Source organism: Mustela lutreola, chromosome 5 (assembly GCF_030435805.1).
Source record: "Mustela lutreola isolate mMusLut2 chromosome 5, mMusLut2.pri, whole genome shotgun sequence".
Taxonomy (NCBI): domain Eukaryota; kingdom Metazoa; phylum Chordata; class Mammalia; order Carnivora; family Mustelidae; genus Mustela; species Mustela lutreola.
The window spans coordinates 120624641-120647046 of record NC_081294.1 but is presented as its reverse complement, the minus strand read 5'-3'; the positions used below and the strand labels follow the sequence as shown (position 1 = coordinate 120647046).

General features: G+C 38.7%; 1 protein-coding gene across 2 annotated transcripts in view; it reads right to left on the bottom strand.

Moving 5' to 3' along the window:
* Positions 1 to 22406, bottom strand: part of RHOBTB3 (Rho related BTB domain containing 3) — a 54928-nt gene that overhangs the window by 25918 nt on the left and 6604 nt on the right. The window contains exons 4-6 of one of the 2 annotated variants that reach the window (XM_059175513.1): positions 13389 to 13540; positions 9570 to 9681; positions 6773 to 7138 (exon numbers count right to left, since the gene is read on the bottom strand). In XM_059175513.1, coding sequence (XP_059031496.1) covers positions 6773 to 7138; positions 9570 to 9681; positions 13389 to 13540 — 630 coding nt within the window. Of the gene's footprint in view, positions 1 to 6772; positions 7139 to 9569; positions 9682 to 13388; positions 13544 to 22406 lie in introns of both variants that reach the window. The other variant, XM_059175512.1, reaches the window with a different exon arrangement.

Here is a 22406-nt window from a genome sequence, read left to right as displayed (position 1 = left end):
CCAGACCAAAAGAATTTATGCCAGCGGTTCTCAATTATAGCCGTGCATTTCATTACATTTACCTGGACATCTTTCATAAAACACCATCAAGGAGGTATCAGTCCCAGGCCAATTAAATTAGAATTTCTGGGGCTGGAGTAAAAGTCTCCCAAGTGATTTTAAGTGTTGATCAGCACTGAGTGTTGATCATCACTGCTCTTCTTCCAGACATTCTACCCCTGATCGAAACCCAGGATCAGTGGTATGCAGCAAACAGTAGGTATATTTTGATCGTCCACACTTACACAGGCTAAAGGAGAACAGATACTAACTGTTAAAAATAAACTGTATTAACAAACAAATACCCCCACAATACCTCCATTCAGAATATTATTTGAGAGAAAGCAAGAATTAAGTCGAAGTACATGGGATGAAAGCAGGTAAATCCTTACAGGCCATTCATTGTCTAAGAACAGACACAGAAGGATCCAATAACTAAAGACGAAAATAAGAATAGTTCACAGAGTGCTCTAAGGATTGGGCTGTTCATAGAATTAGAAATGCTAACCAAGTCATGAAAACATTTAACATGAGGGGCGCCTGCATGGCTCAGTTGGCTAAGTGTCCAACTCTTGATTTCAGCTCAGGTCATGATCTCAGGGACCTGGGATTGAGCCCCCGTCAGGTTCTGTGCTCAGCGTGGTGTCTGCTTGTGGATTCTTTCTCTCTCTCCCTCCACTCCTCCTCTCACTTGCTCTCTCTTTCTCCCTCCCTCTAAAATAAATAAATAAATCCTTAAAAAAAAAAAAAAAAACGTAACATGTGATCTCTCTTTTTGACAGAATTTTAGGTGTATATTACAGTACTGTTAACAATAGCCATGATACCATACAGATCTCTAGAACTTCTCTTGCATAACTGGGATTTTCTCTTCAGTTAACTTCTCAGAGCACTGATGGAGTTGACTGAGGTTCTTAGGGAGCATCGTGTACTCATGCACACAAACTGTGCTTTTAGGCAGAGCGGAAAAGAGCATACCACAGAATAATTCCAAGAGCCGGAAGATACAAGGGAAGCTGAAGAGGAAAGCTCCTTTCCACATGTTCATTTACTCTGGCGGCATTTCAATAAGCGATGTGAAACTCTAAGGGCCATCTGTGGTATGAAGAGCTCAAAGCAAAATTCTTGAGGCTCTGACATACATTTCAATTCCTAACCATCTGAAATTGTGTGCATCAGGAATTTGCAAGCATAAGGACTATTGAGTATTTTAAGAATGTCACAACTGTATGCCAATAAAGGATGACTCGATCGAGACCCAGAACCTGCTGGCCTCGCTCCTCCTCTCTGAGTAACAGACCTTCAGTACTTACACAGCCTACAGTGTTAGCTGTTACCCATGAGAAAAGTAACATACACAAAACACATACTTTTACTATGTCTATTTATTTAGGAATCTGCATTGGAGAATATACCAAAGCTTTATGTTAACTAGACCATTATCCATCCAGACCCTTCCTAAATACAGGACCCAAATGTCCGTCATGACACAATATATACAAAATTTGAAATTCCTAAAAATTAAAAAGAAGTATGCTATTTAGAGGAAATTAAGACATTCTTTGTAATTTGGTTTAAAAAAAAAAAAAAAGCAGGAGATAGACTGAAGACGGTTTTTCAGTCTATGTTTGCTCAGGGCAAATATTCCTGACATGCGTGTTGTGGAGTTCTACCTCTGCGTAGACCCAAAAGATGAGAGTACAAACAACTCCTGTCTTCATTGCCCCCTAACATAATCTGTGGGTAAGCCAGGGCTTCTGTGAGGAAAGCTCTGCATAACGAGGTCTTAAAACTTGTGCTTGGTTCAAAAGTTTTAAAGTGCTCAACAACAGCAAAAAACAAAGCAAAACAAAAAATTCCATAAGCCTGTCCTCTTTACTGGAGTCTGTGTGTGTGTGTATACATATACACACACACAATATATAAGCATATATGTAATAATTGTTTAATATATATCTGTAAATCTGTATTTACATGTATATATGTTTAAAACCTTTCTTTAATTTGATAAAAAATGTTCTTTTTTTAATTTATTGAGAAAGAAAGCATGAGCAGCGGTGAGAGGTAGAGAGAGAGAGGGAGAAGCAAACTCCCTGCTGAGAAGGGAGCCCAACATGGGGCTCCATCCCAGGACCCCAGACTATTACCTGAGTCAAAGGCAGATGCAAAACAGACTGAGCCACCCAGGTGCCCCCAATAAAAAAAATATTTTCTAAATAAATGGCAACCCTAAGCACAAAGACTGGAGGATAAAACAAAACATCAGTAAGTGTTTCAACATTTGAGAGTAGGAATTGGGTTGATTTTTTTTCTCTTAACAAATTTTCTCAATTTTTTCAAAATTGTCTTTACTGTACAAATACAGCTTTAGTATCTTTTTAAACATTATTTTTAAAAAGATTTTATTTATTTATTTATTTGACAGAGAAATCGCAAGTAGACAGGCAGGCAGAGGGGGAGGGTGAAGCAAGCCCCCCACTGAGCAGAGAGCCCAATGCAGGGCTCGATCTCAGGACCCTGAGATCTTGACCTGAGCCGAAGGCAGAGGCTTAACCCACTGAGCCAGAGCCACCCAGCTGCCCCATAAACATTATTTAAATGCAATATAACTTTTGTTTGAGCCTGAGGTTATACTCTATAAATGCAGAGTAACAGGTATCTGCTGAAGCATTTCATTTCCCTTCCCCTCAAAACATCAGGGTCTCCCTGCAGCCCCAGGTCAATGGCCTGTGGCCCAGCCCTTACCTGACACCACCTCTTCTCTGGGTCTTGACATACAAGGAGAGAAAGAACAGAGCAGAAATGCAACAGCTCAGTGTCAGGTTAGGAAGCCTGTGCTCTGAGCTGGTCAAGGGCTTGGAGCAAGCTCTGCATGCCATGATGCACCTCTGCCTCTCACTGCTCTTCCCAGGCTCACTTCGTTTCACCCAGCCACAGAGCATCTCCCGCCCCACCCTCAGGCAGAGGCTATCCCGGAGCACCACCAACTGCTCCAGGTCCGAAGAGCTCACATCAGTCAGTCTTGCAGCTGACCCCATTTTGACTTTGTGCCCTAGGACTGGTAGACTGGGTTCCTTCCCGGGCCTCTGGACGGAATGCCAGGCTCTTATCCCCCTGGCCATGGCTGGCGTGTGGTTCTTCCAAGAGCAGGTGGTGCAGCTGCGTGTAGTCCCGAGCAGCAGCCTGACCTGGGAGACTGAGGGAAATGCAGACTCTCAGGCCCCACCCCTGGGCCTACTGAATCAGAATCTGCACTTGAGAGGCACCTGGGTGCCTTAGTTAAGTGTCTGCCTTCAGCTCACGTCATGATCCCAGGAGCCTGGAATGGAGCCTGGCATTGGGCTCCCTGCTCAAGGGGGCATCTGTTTCTCCCTGTGCCCCTCCCCCTGCTTGTGCTCCTCCTCCCTTCCTCTCACTATCAGATAAATAAATCAAATCTTAAAAAAAAAAAAAAAAATCTGCACATGAACAAGATCCCCAGCTGACTTGCATGCACACTGAGTTTGAGAAGCACTGGTCCAAATGATGGACAAGCTGTAGCACAAACCACCTGTTGTCAGAATAATGGCCTTTGGCTGATCTCCAGAGTAATGGAGCTTCCTTATTAAACTCTGTCTTGCCTGCTCTATTCCGTCCCTCTACTATCACCAAAGATGAGCACGCCAAAGCCCAGTCTGATCATGCTCAACATTCTGGAACAGCTTTTATGAGCAGCTTCCATCTGGCTTGCCAGCCTCATCTCCTGCAAGCCCTCACCTCCCACTCTATGCTCCAGCCCGTTCCCAGAAAACAACACTTACTAAAGATTACATTTTCCTTAATGTATATTTCCCAATAAATTTATTTCTTTCAAATAGCATTAGGGCCAACACATAAGGGGGCTGAGGAAAGAACTTTATTTTTCTTTGCCTTTTTCTTCCATCTGCATATATTAATTTTGCAATTTAAAAGATCACTCCCTATGAGAAAGACAAGTAGGTTCTGTCACTGGAGATAGAGCTAGCTATTACTGCTACTTATTAAAGAGGATATAACTGACTTCAAAGTGTTCATGTGTCTTCAAAGGTATTTGATAGATATTGTCGTAAACTTACTGAATAACTCATAATCTCAACAGTAACATCATTCAAAAGAAAAGTCTGACACTTCCTGTATAGTTCTCTAAACATCATTAAAGACATTTTTTTAACATGTAAATATTTTTGTTTTTCAGATCTAGCCTAAAATTCTAAACTGTGAGATTCAAAGTTTAAAATTAAAAATCTGTAGTAGTAAATGAAGTGTTTAGTCTGCTTTATTCATATGATGATTCACAGCTACTGGAGTCTACTCACTAATTCAACCAACACAAAACCTGCCATGCTGAACACACTGTGTTGGAGTACTCTGTGGGAGTGGTTATTTATGCCTTCCCCAAGCCAATATTCACTGAATAATGGGTTTAAGGCCTACCACTACCGTTCTACTTCTGTATGTGTATTTTTATAGGGAGATTTTTAAAAACTTTTTAAAAGTAATCTCTACACCCAATCTGGGGCTTGAACTCATGACCCCGAGATCAGGAGGCACATGCTCTACTGACTGAGCCAGCCAGGCATATGTATGTATATATATATATATGTAAAAGATTTAAGTGGCTTGAAATGTGTATATATATTATATATATTATATATATATATATATATATATATATGAGTATAGGGTCTATACTCATCATAGACCCTAACTGTAAAATATCTACTGGCTAGCTTTATACCAAACTGAGCTGAGGAAAGTAGAATTCAACCTTGAATTCAGTAGAAGTCGAATATATATATATATATATATATATGTACACATTTCAAGCCAATATACACATTTCAAGCCACTTAAATCTTCATATTGCAACTGTACTTTTAAAAAACTTTAAATTTTACTTTAACTTATAGTAAAATTACATAACCACAGCCCAAATGAGAAAAAGTAAAATCTTAATTTCAATTATTTCAACTATCCAAAAGTTTCTTATAAATATGAAACAGCGCTTTATCTGCAAACATTTGTAAACTTGTCTGTCCCCCATTCTGAAGTCTAAAAGCAGATTATGTTTCTCCAGAGCCACACTCCAGAGGAGTTACTTTAACTTAATATTTCATCAGAACATGATTCCAAGTGCAAAATTAAATAAGAGAGACGTTCTCGGAAAATCTTTACTTAGATGCTTACTTTAAAAGTCATTTACATTAATTCTTTTCCATTCTTATATGGGACACTTAGATGTGATACCCTCAACTCACTGGCTAAATGACTCAGATAAAACTTCTATTTTTTAAAATGTAGTAGTTATAAGTATTTAAAAGGGCAACAAGAAAAGTAATTGGGAAGCTCTATGTTAAAAAGATAAGTGCACGATAAGAAAAAATAGTAAAATCTAAAATAGTCAAAGTCAGGGTGCCTGGCTGACTCAGTTGGTGGAGCGTGTGACTCTTGATCTTGGGGTTGTGGGTTCAAGACCCACACTGAGTGTAGAGATTACTTAAAAATAAAATCTTAAAAACAAAATAGGGGCGCCTGGGTAGCTCCGTGGTTTAAAGCCTCTGCCTTCGGCTCAGGTCATGATCCCAGGGGTCCTGGGATTGAGCCCCGCATCGGGCTCTCTTCTCATTGGGGAGTCTGCTTCCCCCTCTCTCTGCCTGCCTCTCTGCCTACTTGTGATCTCTGTCTGTCAAATAAATAAAGTAAAATCTTTTTTATTTATTTTTTTTATTTTTTTTTAAAAGATTTTATTTATTTATTTGACAGAGAGAAATCACAAGTAGATGGAGAGGCAGGCAGAGAGAGAGAGAGAGAGAGGGAAGCAGGCTCCCTGCTGAGCAGAGAGCCCGATGTGGGACTCGATCCCAGGACCCTGAGATCATGACCTGAGCCGAAGGCAGCGGCTTAACCCACTGAGCCACCCAGGCGCCCTAAATAAAGTAAAATCTTAAAAAAAAAAAATTAAATTAGATTTCAGGCTAAACTAACTTTGGAGACTATTTCCAGTTACTAAATTGAATGTAAGGATCCTCCTAATTTCTCTCAATTCCGTCCAAAACCTAAGAGTAAGACAGAAAAGTGAATAAATGGTCAGTTTTTAAAATGCAGACATTGGGGTACCTGGGTGGTTCAGTCTGTTAAGCATATGACTCTTGGTTTCAGCTCAGGTCATGATCTCAGGGTCAAGATCTCAGGGTTCTGAGACCGAGAGCCCCCATTTTGGACTCCCCACTCAGCAGGCAGTCTGTTTCCTCTCTCCATCTGCCCCTGCCTCTGTTCATGCTCTCTCTCGCTATCTCAATCTCTCTCTCAAGTATATAAATCTTTCCAAAAAAAGATGCAGATACTTATTTTCATTTACACTTTGAAAATTTTGTTTCTTTAGAGTTAGACTAGACAATAAATTCTCAAATTTTCACGTTTTGGATATTTTTGTTTAAATAAAATATATAATACATACATAATAAAATACATCTGCTCAGTAGGAAAATAAATTACTTTCACAAATAGATTTAAAACCAAGGCAAGTAAACTTAATAAGGAAGATGGAAAACTTAGACCAATTCCTGTATATAAAGTAAAGATTATTTCATGTATAATCCTTACCTCAGATGGTAGAAAGAAGATAAATGTGAAACTAACCAATACACCTGAGGCCCACAGGCACAGTTCCTTTCAAAAGCTTAAGAGAACCTACCAGAACCATTTAACAAGATACCTGAATAAATGAAGCGCAGAATGTCCGACAAACAAGAACAGAAGAGGGCATCTTTGACAACGACACGTAATGGCGGGTTGCCTGGAGAATCCTGGCTAGCACCTGGAAATGCAGGGTCTCTGTTGATAGCAAAGAGGTCCTGGGTAGTTCGGATGATACTGGAATCCTGAATGTCAGCGGGACTCTTCACATTGAAAAGGAGCATGAAAACATGGCTTACGGCACACAGAACAATCTTGTGGGCCTCGGCAACTTTCTTTAAATCTGGGTTGTAAAATACCACATCTACACACTGGCAGCAGAACAGCAAATTATTTAAATCAGAGTTATAATGCGATGCTTCAGCCTTTAAGACAGGCATCTTTTCTGTTTCAAAAAAGAGAATAAAAGTGATAAATTACTCTTTAGGTCTATAGACCTGGACATTTCAAGTTTCTTTTAAACATGAGAGAGTATTTTCTTAATGTTATTAAGTTGAACCATATAAAATTGCCAACACTTGACCATTTGTGACCCTATGAAAACAGCAATTTTGTATAACCTAATCTAACTATAAACACATATAAATTAATTATCCTGAGATAACAGTTACAGAATTACATGGTGGTTTTTTTTAGCGAAAATGAAAATTGTACTAATGCCATTAACAGCAATATAATACTACTGCTCACTTTTTGTGTGTCCCCAAATAAAATCTCTCTCCAAATATTATATTTTAGTATGTTGGTAGTTATAGCTCCTTACTTTCACCTGATAAAAATTCAAATAAATTACTAAACAAGTTCTGAAGAACCTAACCTCACATTTGAAGTCACTTTCCTCCTGGGTTTGGAAATGGCGGGGGGTGGGGGGGAAGAAACTGTCAAAATTAAATTGTTAAAACTGTAATCCCTCAAAGCCAGGGCTCTGAATCTTGGGACTCTATTGTTGGAAACCATCTTGACCATTTTATTTTGATCCTAAGATTAATATTGTTTTTTTCCTCCTAGTAAATCAGACACCAGTCTTTCCCCTCAGCACACCTTAGGTAGAGTGTTGGTTAGACTCCCTAATTTTCAAAAAAGGATGCAACCTTCCATTTCCTAGTTTGATCACTAACAAAGATTAATTAGCTCTCAGTTAAGTCAGAATATCCCCACAGAGGATCATAGGCCCTCATCATAGACCCTAACTGTAAAATATCTACTGGATAGCTTTATACCAAACTGAGCTGAGGAAAGTAGAATTCAACCTTGAATTCAGTAGAAGTCAAATTGTTTTAGGAATGAAAACTCTTTACTCTAAAGCAAAACTCTGGTCTTTAAAACTGATAATAACAAGGTGCTCTGGTGGCTAGGCTTTCCTGAACTATACCCCCACTCATCCTTCCCTCCAATGCCAAAGGCATCTCACAGACCCTTAATGGCTTAAGAACAATCTGAAAGCCACATGCCCCAGAGACCAGCATCTATCCTTAGAACAAATGAGCACCAGAACAAATATTCAGAGTGATACCTAACAGAAGGGCACAGGGTACCACCTGTGAGAATGAAAACTGCATTTGCTGACCAGACACTTCGGAAAGGCCTGTCCATTAGGTCACCTAGTGCCCCCAAGCAGAACCCACATGAGAAACTTTTCCTATTGCTAAATGGCATGAACAGCTTTGTTTTCTCAGAGGTACTATTGTGTTTTCTCTTCTTGAATAGTAAGAACCAAGAAATTATCTATCTTCGTTGTTTATTTGGCTATTCCTCACACATCTTCTCATCTAGAAAGTACTTAAAGTAGCAGATTTGCTATACAACAGACCAAGTCCCCCCTCTTCCTTTGCACACCAGGAAGTTCAAAGCCAAATTGTGTATCATCACTTAGGATCTATCTGCATTTAAAAAAAAAAAAAACAACCTGGAATTGACTTCCCATACTAACTTATGTTTTCCTGCTTTTTAATTTATGTTGATTTATTTAACAAGTACTTAAAAGGCACCTACATTCTAAAACCATTTCCATAACAAATTGGTCTGCATAGAGTACTACTATATTTCTATGACATAATTATTCAAATATTTGATAAAAGTTAATTTTGATAACATTATATTTATGTTTCTTAACTTTATTTTGCACTAACCTTGGGTTGTGAACATTTTCAAACATTCAAAAAGTTGAAAGAATAATACAATAAGCACACACATATCCTTCACCTGGATTCTACAATTAACATTTTGTTTGCCTTATATCCAGCTAGATACACAGGCACACACTTACCACACTGAACCACTTAAAAGTAGGTTGTAATCATCAAGATATTTCAGCTCTAAATAATGTCGTGTTCATTTCCAAGGAATAAGGACATTCTCCCATTAATCACAGAACCATTACTGTATATACAAAAAATTAACAATTCCCTCGTGTCATCTAATTTCCAGTCCATATTAAAATTTTACCCAGTTGCCCTAAGAAAGTCTTTGAGATGTTTTTATTGAACCAATTAAGGTTCATGTATTGAACCTTATTGTTGTTATTTCTCTTAGACTTTTATATAGGATAGCTCTTCACCATACAAACTATTTCTTAAAGAAGCTATGGACTCAAGTTTAACACAGGATTCCTCAAAATGGGTCCAAGTACCACCTGCTTCAGAATCACCTGGAGACTTATTTTAAAAGCAGATTCTACACCCCACCCCAAATTTACTGAATGAGAATGTCAGGTGAGTCCTCAACGTACTCAAATTTGGGAACAACTGCTCTAAGACTTGTGAAGTGATCTATAACAAATATCATTTGAGTGTCTAAACATTGGTTAATAAATGCACCTGGTTGTTCAAGCTGAGGTGGTCTAATTCCATGAAATGAGTTGCTCATTTTCCTCTTCTTCATTTTTTCACTTGTCTTCTGATTTAAGGCTTGAATCATAAAATACTCCAACTAAAACATGAATTGAATTTTAGTTAAAGCTTCAACAAAATTATGTCTCTGGCAAGATTATTGGTACCCCAAATCACATTTGCCAAATGTTTTTAATGCCAGTACCATCTACATGTAAGCTTTAGCAAATACTTCTAAATAATTTTTTATTTAAAAAATGTATTAAGTAGAACAGACTGTGCCTTGTCTAAGCATAAATAAACTATTCATTCAAAAAGGAACTGTTTATTCTCTGGAATAATCAAGAAAGCCCAGCAGTGCAACTATGTGACTATCAATAACTATCTCGTGAGCAACCACAGCAGTTAATACTAGAGAAACTCAGGGCAGGACAGATCTGGCTCTATGTCACAGATGCTCATATCAACTAGGAGTGTCTGCACGCGCTCTATTTTTTTCTTGAATAAATTTCATTGAAATACATCCTTTATGTAATAAATTTCAAAATCTTGGGGCACCTCGCTGGCTCAGTCAGTAGAGCATACAACTCTTGATCTTGGGGTTGTAAGTTCAAGCCCCACATTAGGTGTAAAGATTACTTAAAAATAAAACCTCAAGGGCACCTGTGTGGCTCAGTGGGTTAAGCATCTACCTTCGGCTCAGGTCACAATCTCAGGTTCTGGGATCCAGCCTTACGTCAGGCTCCCTTCTCAGCAGGGGGCCTGGTTCTCTTTCTCCCTGCTCCCCAACCATGCTTTCTTTGCTATCCCTCTCTCAAGTAAATAAATAAAATCTTTTAAAAAAAATAAAAATAAGAAAATAATAAAATCTTTTAAAAATCCTAACCACATGCACTTACATGGTACCAGGCCTATGCCTTATGCTGTAAAGTTTGGGGAAAAGAATAGATAGAGGTCTATGTACCACATACACAAATGTTCAAACTTCATAAATTAAGAAAACAAACTATTATGTAGAAGCCAGGCTTAGCTTTAAGCTCTCAGCCTTCTCAGAGTTTCATGTAGCACAGGGAGAACTGGCGCCTGACTCCTGGGCCCCAAGACTGTCCCTTCTCTTCTCATCCCCTGCTCCAGCCCATGCCTTGAAGAGCTTTATGTGTACAAGAAGACTCTACTCCCCCCTTCCCCAGTCCTCATATGAGTCATCCTTTGGCCACTCGTCAGACCTAGGGACACACACACTACTAATGCAATTCACCTTCAGGAGGACTGACCCAGGAAAAAGGCCAGCACAGGCCTGAAAAACAGCCTGAGTGTCGCCAGTCAGAGACCTCTGGGGTCCTGGGTTTTGGAACACAGTTGTAGCACTGTACAATAGAACCTTCTGTTCTGTGTTGATGAAAATGCTCTGTATATCCGTGCTATTGAAGAGAGTAGGCACAAGCCACATGTGGCTATTACGCACCTGAGATGTGGGTAGTATATCTGAGGAACTGAACTTTCTTCAGTTAGTTTAAACACAAATAGCCACCTGTGGCTAGTGACCGCCATCATGGATGGCACAGGTCTAGAAGGGCTACAAGCTCCAGGGGGGTGTACATTCGGCTCCATCAACTTGTGTAATGGGGGTGCAACTGGAGGAGGACCAGATGGGGCTCTCTAGAGCTAAAGGGCCCACACCTCTCTTGCCCAGGTCTTCATCTCTGACCCTTAAACACAAGACTTTAAATGCTCCTTTCAGGGGCGCCTGGGTGGTTCAGTGGGTTAAGCCTCTGCCTTCGGCTGAGGTCATGATCTCAGGGTCCTGGGATCGAGCCCCGCATCAGGGTCTCTGCTTATCAGGGATCCTGCTTCCCCCTCTCTCTGCCTGCCTCTCTGCCTACTTGTAATCTTTCTCTCTGTCAGATAAATAAATAAAATCTTAAAAAATAAATAAATAAATAAATAAATGCTCCTTTCAGTCTGACATAATCATCTCCATCTATATTCCTACAAATGCCACTATTTCTTACACTCAAGATCAAAGCTATACTTAACTATTCAACAATCCCATAAGGGATCATTCTGATCTTATTTCCATATTCTCACCAAGTCTTAGGGAAACAAGAAACTGCCGTGTCTTTCTTCCAATCCTTGACCACATCTTCAATCCTTATTAAGTGTCCAACTCTAACTGCAACACCCAGTGTTAGGAACAAAGAGAAACAAGGGGGAGGAAGCAGAAGCAGGCAGAGAAAAGTGGGAATTGGCAGGTGGGAAGAGTGACCCGGAGATTTCAGATTCAGGAAGTGGAGCAGGGAACAAGGAGACCACCATACCCCAAGAGAACCAGCCCCCTCCTCTCCAACAAATGAAGCCAAACTATTATTTTTCCTCAGTTTCCTAAATATTTCAGGGAAATACAAGATTCTTAGACTAAATTAAGATTTTTAAAAAATCCACTACAATATAATGTCTTTGACAGGAAAATTACATTTCAGTCCTCTCTACCTTTCTACCCTTTCTACTTTTTTATCACTATAAAAAAATAAGACAAAAGTTTCTCACAGTTATCATGATACCAATATTGTGAATATATCTTCCTTAATGCTATATTATTAATGTTTCTTTTCATTACTGGGCTACATAATAGCCACATATACATGACAGAAATCAGAACCATTTATATTTGGGTTTTATTTTATCTTTGGTTCTTATTTGGAGTTTGATAACTGTCCAGAACAAATGAAATTTCTACAGTCTTCTGTGGAGACCTCAACATTTTGACATGAATCTACATAATGAATATTCTAGTATAATGGAAAGCGTACTTGACAAAGAGCCAGGGAACTAATGGAGAAGTTCAAAGTGCTCCTGCTTAATGCAGGGTTTACTTTGGTGTAAACCTCTTATCCGTGTTTATCAAATTTGTCCTTGAGTGGAGTCACTTCTTACAGCGTTGAAAAGGTAGCTCCAAAGTGAGTTAATACTTACATGATAAAACTCCACAGTATTTCCCAAGGACCATGCAGTCCTAATAGTGTAGGGTAGTTGCTGTGTGCTAAGACAGGTCTCAAAATGCCTATGGGACCCAATAAATGCCATAGCTACAGACTAAGCAAATTCTAAATGTATTTTTTTAAGATTTATTTATTTACTTGAGAGACAGCATATAAAAGCAAGCAAGGAAAGAGGCACACGGAGAGGAAGAGGAGAGAAGCAGTCTCCCTGGTGAGTGGAGGCTGAGGGCTCGATCTCATGACCCTGAGATCATAACCTGAGCAGAAATCAAGAGTCCAACACTTAATCAACTAGGCCAACGAGGCGGCCCAACAAGCTATTTTTAGGAGTAGTTGCTATGGATACTTCTGAGTGGAATCATTTAGGAGTATACAAAATCTTACCAAAACACACATAGAGGAAGAAAAATTATTCTTTTCAAATAATAGATAGAAATGATGGAGAACATGCATGGCCCAATGGTTCAGGTTGCAAGGCTCATTGAACTATATAAAGATTAGGAATAAAACTGGCATCACAGATTTGTGTAAGTAAGTATAGTTTAGATATGTTCAACAAAAAACAATAGTATCACCAAATGGAAAATTCTAAACTATCCCGTTAGACAATAGAAAATGCTTCATTTGGAGAGAAAAATAAAATTATAATTTTATTCTGACAAAATCTTACTTCTACTCTCAGTTTGTTTCTCAAAGTTAAGACCAATCATGCTTTTAAAACTAAAGTTCTAATTGAGGGTCTAGAAAATAGCTACCACAGCCAGCCTGACAAATGACTTTAATTTATGTAACAGAGATTACCACTCACCACTCCTCCAAAATATTTTCCTATATAGAAGTCATCAAGGCTGTGTAGTTCAAGATAGGTAGCTCCCAGTTCTTTAGCAAGTTGGATTCCTTCAGTGGTACTGACACAGCTCCCTCTGTCTGAGGTACATAGCGGGCATGTACAAGGTAATTCTTCTGAGGAAAGAAATAGGAGTAACAAAAGAGCTTTGAAATTTAACAGGAAAAGAAATATACACAGGCAACCTGAACATTCAACAACAAATTAACAATTCAGTTCAGGGGCATGTAGTACGTCCACTATCCACTGGACTCTGAATAAAAAACATCAGTGTTAATAGAAAGGTCTTTCAAGTAAACAAGCTTTGAGTGCAAGAAGAGTAAACAGTATTTTAGAAAACATAAGAACTTAAAAATAAGTTAATATATATTACCAAGGTTTTTATAGTAATTAAACCAACCAGCTAGTAATGGAGGACATGTTTCCCTTTATATACCCATGACATCCTGAGTATCAATACAAATTAACAACCTAATTGCCCATAGAAACCATGGAAACAGTGGGTTAGCTTTTTATTCTTTTCTTTTTTCTTTTCCTTCCTTCCTTCTACCTTTTCTTCCTTCCTCTTTTTTTTTTTATAAACTTGAAATACATTCACAAAGTTGACTAGATCTGAATCCTCAAGGCTGCAAAATTTTGTAGATTTCATATAAAGTACATTCTAATTAATCCAGACATTTCAATTATTAGATTCTAAAGTATTCAACTGCAGAAACTAAATTAAATCACTTATCTTTCTCTTCAAGACTAAAAGATCATTAACTAAAGGAATAAAAAGCATTTATTCAAAATGTGAACTGTCCTAAGCGTCATGGTTGTACTGTGTACAGATGCATGGCTGGGCAGGTGAGAGACCAACATACCTATTAGGACACTCCTCAATAAAGTTAAAAATTTATGTTCAACTCTAAATTCAGCAGAAAGCTTTGTTTTGTTTCATGACACATCAGATATATCATTGTTTAAATGGCAGCCAAATTAAACAGGGATAAATCCATTTTTAGAAATGCATGTTGTTATAGTTTCCCTGGGAAGCAGAGGCTGAAGTGGAGACTGGAATGCAGGAGATTTACTGAGGGAGTGATCGTGGGAACAAATGTTTTCAGGGGTAAGGGAAGTGGGACTGCGCAGAGGAAAAATTCAAACTGCAATATAGCTATAACAAAGATCTTAGCAGATCTTACTGGGGGGTCTGGGGCTTTGATGGCCTTTTAGAATGGTTCCCCATTTGGAGAAAGGCAGCTGTGTCTTTGTTCCCCTTCAATGATCAAGATAATCAGTGGTTAGATGAGGGCTGCTGTGGAGGGGGCACAACCTTGAGCAAGCAGCTTCTATGAGCTAAAGGTAATATCTGGCAACGGACTCCACCATGCACCATGAGCACCCAACAGCCTGGTAACTGAGAGAGTAAGTACAGTGGCCCTCAAATGGCATTTGTGGGGCACCTTCGTGGCTCTGTCGGTTAAGCATCTGACTTGATTTCGGCTCAGGTCATGATCTCGAGATCGTGAGATCAAGCCCTATGGGGGCTCTGCACTCAGCGTGTGTTCTGTTTAAGATTCTTCCCCCTTCCCTTGCCCTCTGCTTTTCCCTCTCCTCTCTCTAAAATAAACAAATAAAATCTAAAAAAAAAATTTTTTAAAAGACATTTGGGCAACTTCCACAGCCTACACAACAAATTCCTTACCAATGAACTGCATATAGGTGAACCATATATATGTACACATAGGATATTCAGTGCATGCCTGTGCTACATATGTAACTATGTAGATAATTTTAGCCTCATTGAAAGCATTTTAGAACTCAGAAACCAGGAATTTACAACCTCCTTCTGCAGAAGAGGAAACTGGGGCTCAAGGAAGATAAGTGACTTGTCCAAGTCTCTTTGTGTGTCAGAGATGGAAAAACAATGATAAAACTGTTTCTTGCTCTATTTGATAAGTAAAGTGATATCAAAAGATAAGATAACAATTCAGTTTAAGTAAAGACACAGTGATTTAAAAGTTAAGCTTGGGTTCTCAAAACTAAGCCATGAATTTTGAGTTTTTGCTTTTACTTTTTCCAAGATCATCTTGGTTTGGAGCACATAAATTTTTTGTACAGAATTTAGCCTATCTTGAAAAATAACACATTGATATTTTGCATTCTTTACAAAAATTCATAAACAGTGCCTTTGATTTTCTGAAGACAGAGGCCTTCTTATGCCTACAAAGCACTCCTTATGTTGATGGGATGGGGTGAGAAGGCGTCCATCTTATTAAACTGTATTTCTAAACAAAAATAAAGCAAAGTGTTTCAAGTGAAAAATTAAAGGAACATAGTGTAAAACAATTTTTAAGAAATAATCTTGATTTGAAGGAAAATCCAACTAATTTCAGGTTCAACCCTGCTAAGCATGGTTTTCCACTGTGTGTAACCATGGCCCTTTATGGACATACATGCCTAGAAAATCCCTCTTCACATCTAGTCTTCACATGTCTGTGACACAGAAGACATTGCTTTTTGTTCACATGTACCCAAGAGGAAAAAAAAAAAAAGTCTCATCATTATGTGGTGGGTAAAGCAAGAAAAGCAACAAAACACTTTTAGAAAAAAATAAACCTGTATTATGCATTTCACCAGCAACCATAAAAGGACTCAAAATATTTCAAATTGTGGTGCCTTCTTCAGGATATCACTTCTGTTAGCCCACCTCAGGGTCACAGCGACTCTGGACAACATTGTTACACTTCTAGTTAACACTGTAGTCTTTTTTCTTTCTCTTATGCGATACCTTTTAAGGTGTTATCACAAATGTCTATTTTTTTTTTTCTAAAGCAAACACGTTGTAACTCTGGAATTCAAATGAATGGTATCTCTTTCAAAGCAGTGGTTTTCAGAATCCATAGGGTGATTCTTAAAATGTTGCCAAGTGCTTGAAAGTTTTAGAAATCCTTTTAAGAATTCTAGCCTAGCGATGTACTCAACTCTATCAGAACTTCAAAAAGAAAAGAAGAAAGGATGCCCATTTTTGGGAGCTTAAGGCTATGAATACCCCTAGGTGTGTTCAGAGAAAAAAATTCTCCTTTAAAAACGGGTTCAATATTTAGTAAAAGCCAAAAATTTGTTCAAAGCCGAATGTGATGAAGAAGACATACAAGTCAAGCTTGTCAAAACATATGTAACAAAGGAAAATGATGAGACTGATTGTGTTTGCTGAACTAATTCTAAAAAGAGCTCAAGAGAGGAATTATCAGGAGAACACACAGCACAGCTTCATGTATTACAAGGGACTGGGGGAGGGAAGCAATAAAAATCCTCGGGTGGAATAACAGATTTAGCTTGGTAATTACTTTGCAATCACATCTATATGTGAAATGAATTTCACCTTGTTTAAAACCATTCATCCACTAACTGAACAAATGTTTCTTGAGTACCTACCACGTATCAAACAAGAAATATACATAGATAAATGCTCGTAGTCAACTAAGCCAACATAGACATGACTGAAAATTATAATATAATAAATACTAAAATAAGGTATGCAAAATCACCATGGGAACAGAAAGGAAGAAATTAACTCTGCCTGGGGATTATGGAACACTTCGCAGAAAAGGTAGTGATTTACTGGATAGATATGAATTTGCCATGCTGATATGACAAGAGCTGTGCAGGGCGGGGCACTCCCATCAGAGGGCATAGCACATGCAGAGGTCTGGATGCAAGAAAAAACAACACATTAGCTGCCAGTTTCAAAATGGCAAGCTAAGCCCACATTGCAACTCTTCTCCCTGTCAAATCAAAGAAATGATTGAACAAAGAGGGGAGGGAGAGGGGAGGGAGAAGGGAGGAGAGAGAAATGGAAGGAAGGAAGAAAGGGAGGGGAGGGGGAAGGGAGATGTGCATATACAGCAAGGCTCAAAAATTAAGAGGAGAGAAACTCATCACCCAGAAAGGGGGAGTGCCTAAAGGCTGAAGGCAGATAGCACAGGACCAACGAGGGAAGCTGAAGCTCAGAGGACAGGTGGGAAGTCACACACTGGGCAACATCGAGAATACTCACTGCTCAGTCATGGGGGAGCAACAAGGAGGCCCATGGACAACTGAGTGGAGATGAGTTGCAGAACCCAGTGGAAGCAGCAAGGCTTACAGATCTCATATGAGCTCTCACTCCCACCCCAACCTCAGAGAACAGCTGGGCAGAGGAGGAGAAAGGCGTTAATCCAACAGAGACTCTAAACTGCAAACTAGGCAATTTAAGAATTACCCAACATTTAAGAAGCCTCCATACTATGAAGTAAAATCTCGTCAAATGGCAAGACTTAGATTGTCCTCCTTAAGGCAAGATTTAATAGACCTACCAAAATAGAATCTTAAAATATATATAATTACTTGAGAGAAGTTTTCTTCTTAAAGTATTTACATGCTTAAAACAGGTATAAGAAATTATGAAAAACAACCAGCTAGAGATCTTGGATATGAAAAGCTGTGGGAATTTTTTTAAAGCATAATAAAGCAAAAGAGTAGGACAGACCCTGTGGAAGCGATTTGTGAATTGGGAAAAGAAGACCACAGAATTCTCCTCTAACACAACACAGAGAAAGAAGGCTTAGGAAATATAAAAGAAAGATAGGAGAAACAGAGGAGAGATCCAGAAGTTTCAACATCCATCTAATAAAAGTCCAAAAAGGACAGAATAGAAAAAATGGAGGGAAGGAGATATCTGACGAAATCATGAAGTTGAGACGTCCCCAGATCTAAAGACAGACATTAAGTTCAAGGAGTTCAGTGTGTTGGGTACATAAGACACAAAAGACTGTGCCTACAAGGTTGCCAGAGTAGTCAGAAGATAGATCATGAGTGATCATGACTTTCAGGTAAAGCATTACAAGAGAAAATTACTGAAGGGAGATAAAATACTGGATTGGAAAAAGTATCAATGGGAACTCGTGATTAAAAGACATATATTTGGGGCGCCTGGGTGGCTCAGTGGGTTAAGCCTCTGCCTTTGGCTCAGGTCATGATCCCAGGGGCCTGGGATTGAGTCCCGCATTGGGCTCTCTGCTCAGCAGGGAGCCTGCTTCTCCTCATCTCTCTCTCTGTCTGTCTCTCTGCCTATTTGTGATCTCTCTCTCTGTCAAATAAATAAATAAAATCTTAAAAAAAAAAAAAGACATATTTAACATACCTATATATCTATGTATCTATCTCCAAGGAAAAGGCCTTAAAGCAATGACAAAGTTATGAGCACCCCTAAAGCCCCAATCTTAGTTTCTTAATATCATTGTTCACTAAATGGAACCAGGGCTCCCTGAAGAAATGACTGATTGATTCCAGGTGAGCCTGGGACATCTTATGCCATACAATAAGGAAACACTCAAAAACTAATTGGAACTAGATTGAAAAGACTCCCTCCATGCAAATTTGGAGTAATATGAGCAACAAAAGGATAAGGATAAGAACAGATTATAAAATATTGAATTTAAAAAAACAAATCCATGAATTATAATGATTCTAAAAGAAAGGTGGGAGCAGAGAGAAAGATAAGCTCTATTTACAGAAGAATACCAACTATAAGTGGAGGTGGAATGACAGAAAATCACTATTTTGCAACCACTACAACTAAAGGAATTATGCAAAATAATGGGCTTAGATTCTTTAAAAATGTCAGTGTCATGAAAGACCGGGAAGGCGGGGGGAAGGCTGGGGAACTGTTCTGGATTAAAAGAGACCAGAGAGATATTAGAGACACATTACATTTAAATGTAGTATGTAGTCCTTAATTTCATCCTGGATTTAAAAAAAAAAATAGGTTTGGAACAATTGGGAAAATGTGAATGTGGATTTTGTTTAAAATAATAGGATCATAGATAATAGTATGTCACATATCTTGAACGATGGTTGGATTATGGTTGATAGGAAAATGGCTCTTTTGTATTAGACATGTACAATGTATTAGACAATACATGCTTAAGTAATTAGCACTGAAGAAATACCATGATTTTTATAATTCACTCCCAAATGAAAAAAGAGAGAGTCTGTGTGTGTGTGTGTGTGTGTGTGTGTGTGTGTGTAAAATCTCTGGGGTTCACTGTTCTGTTCTGGTCAATTTTCTTGGGTTTGAAATTTTACAAATAGAAGGGAAAAAGAAGTAAGTTTCTAAAGATTTGAAAGCATTGACTATCATGATCTGACCTATATCCTAGAATGATTATTCTGAGTGGATTTATTTCAGAAAGAAGCAAAGATGGACAGGAGAACACAGGTCAATTCACCACAAAGCTGATGAAGCCTAAGTGTCAGGGTCCTTGTGTGTGAGTCTTTTCCAAAGCCTGGGGAGAAACATAATCATATGCTTTTGTAAGATTTGCAAAATAAGATCCTCTAACTCTACTTGGTTAAGACCACTGCCTCTTTCCACTCCAGCTCACTTTTATGTCAGGCAGTCTGGGAGTAATGACAGGCATTTTTGGGATCCTGCTAATGTGAATTTAAGTTTAGGTTTAGTGAGATACTATTTGTGGTTTGCAGTCACTTCCTTGTACAGTTAAATGTTTGAAAACTGTCCTGGTACACGAATAGCCTTGAGGAATGCTTCTGCCACCCACATTGTAGACTTGGTTGGTGTTGTGAAACAAAGATGCCGGGCTGAAAGAGGAACACAACACAAATGACAGTGCCCGTCACCAGAAACATATGAGGTGTGAAGAAATACACTGGAAGAAACACTATAATTTTCTTCTCTATATAGAAGATAGCAAAAGTGGTTTTCATATGAAGAAGTAATCAAGACTATGCAGCCAACAAATATAAGAAAAATTAAACAAATGTCAAGCTGTTAAATAATAGAAATATTTTTTAAATGTTTGTGGTATTTGACAGCTTTTTAATTAAGATTCTATTTATTTATTTGACAGAGATCACAAGTAGGCAGAGAGAGAGAGGAGGAAGCAGGCTCCCTGATGAGCAGAGAGCCCAATGTGGGGCTCCATCCCAGGATGCTGGGATCATGACCTGAGCAGAGGCTTTAACCCACTGAGCCACCCAGGTGCCTGGTATTTGACAGCTTTTTATATATTTTCTTTTTTCTATTTAAATTCAATTAGCCAACACATAGTAATCAGTAGTTTCAGATACAGTATTCAATAATTCATCAGTTGTGTATAACACCCGTGCTCATCACAACACATGCCCTCCTTAATGCCCATCACCCAATTACCCCATCCCCTTACCCTCCTCCCCTCCAGCAACCCTTTTTGTTTCCTATGGTTAAGTCTCTCATGGTTTTTCTCTCTCTCTGATGACTTCCCATTTAGTTTTCCCTCCCTTCCCCTACAATCCTCTGTGCTGTTTCTTATATTCTACATATGAGTGAAATCATATAATTGTCTTTCTCTGATTGACTTATTTCCTCAGCATAACAGCCTCCAGTTACACCTATATCAATGTAAATGGTAAGTATCCATCCTTTCTGATGGCTGAGTAATATTCCATTGTATATACATACCACATCTTCTTTATCCATTCATCTGTTGATGGACTTCTCGGCTCCTTCCACAGTTTGGCTATTATGGACATTGCTGCTATGAACACCGGGGTGCAGGTGCTCCTCTGAATCACTACATTTCTATCTTTAGGGTAAATACCTAGTAGTGCAATTGCTGGGTCACAGGGTAGCTCTATTTTTAACTTCTTGAGGAACCTCCATACCCTTTTCCAGAATAGCTTCACCAGCTTGCATTCCCACCAACACTGTAAGAAGGTTTCCCCTTCTCTGCATCCTTTTTGTTGTTTCCTGTCTTGCTAATTTTAGCCATTCTGGCTGGTGTAACATAGCATTTTCACTGTGGTTTTATTTGATAGCTTTTTAGATTTGCAAATTGTCATGCTTATCTGTGTGTGTGTGTGTGTTTGTGTGTCTGTGTGTGTATCTGTAATGTTGGTTTTTTCCCCTTACAAAGGACCTCTAGAACTCTGTAAGTTTCAGATCCTACACGATCAGGAACTGCCCCTTTAAGCCAAAAGGAAGATTACTATGACAGATAATTAAATGACTAGGATCTGAAATCCAATGAAGATAAAGGGAAAGCAATGAATTTGAGGTTTATTTGAAATGTGAAACCAAAAGAGCTTCTAGTGCACTAGATATGGGGAATGAGAGGGAAGTTGGGTTGGATGATTCTAGTAGGGGTGAATGGATAGGTTTGACATCATTCACCAAGACATGGAATTCAGCAGAAAGGGGAAGATTTTGTGATCACACAGGTTGGAAGAGAAACTAAAGCTGGAGAAAGAGACTGGGTATTCATCAGTGTCTATACAGGGAAAGGGAGAACGGGAGATTAACAGATTCAAGGTCAGAGTAAACAGCAAGAAGTGAAGCCAAAGGATGGAACCCTGGCAACAACGAAGTGCTTCAATATGTGTATGGGGGAGGGGGTGTAGACCAGTAACAAGACAGAGAATTGGAACAACCATGCAAGAAAGAGTGGTTTTTTTAAATGGAGGAAGAGATGTGTTCAAATAACCTCAAAGGGCGAATTGTTATTAAAATAAAAGTTAAAGTGGAAATTAAATGGAAAGGGAAATCAAATTTGGCAAGAAGCATTTAACTGGTAACCTTGAGTGAGAACAAATACGATGTAATTGTGAAAGTCAAAGTCAGACTAGAGTGGACTGAAGAATAAATGGGAATTCAGGAAGTAGACTCAGGAAGTGTGGATGACTCTTTCAAGAATCGAGGCCAGTAATAAAAAGAAACACAGGGAAGTAGAGGGGATGTGGGGTCATGGAAGGGTCAAGCCCACTTTATTTGTGTCTTCTAATGCTAAACATATACCTACCCTATGACTATGACCCAAAATCCTATTCCTATGAAACAACCATGAAAAGGAGAATGAATAAATGTAGTACAGCACATTGACACAACTGAAAAATACACAGCAAAATAACAAATTGTAGACAAGCACAACAGGGATGAATGTCAGTATTATGCTAACT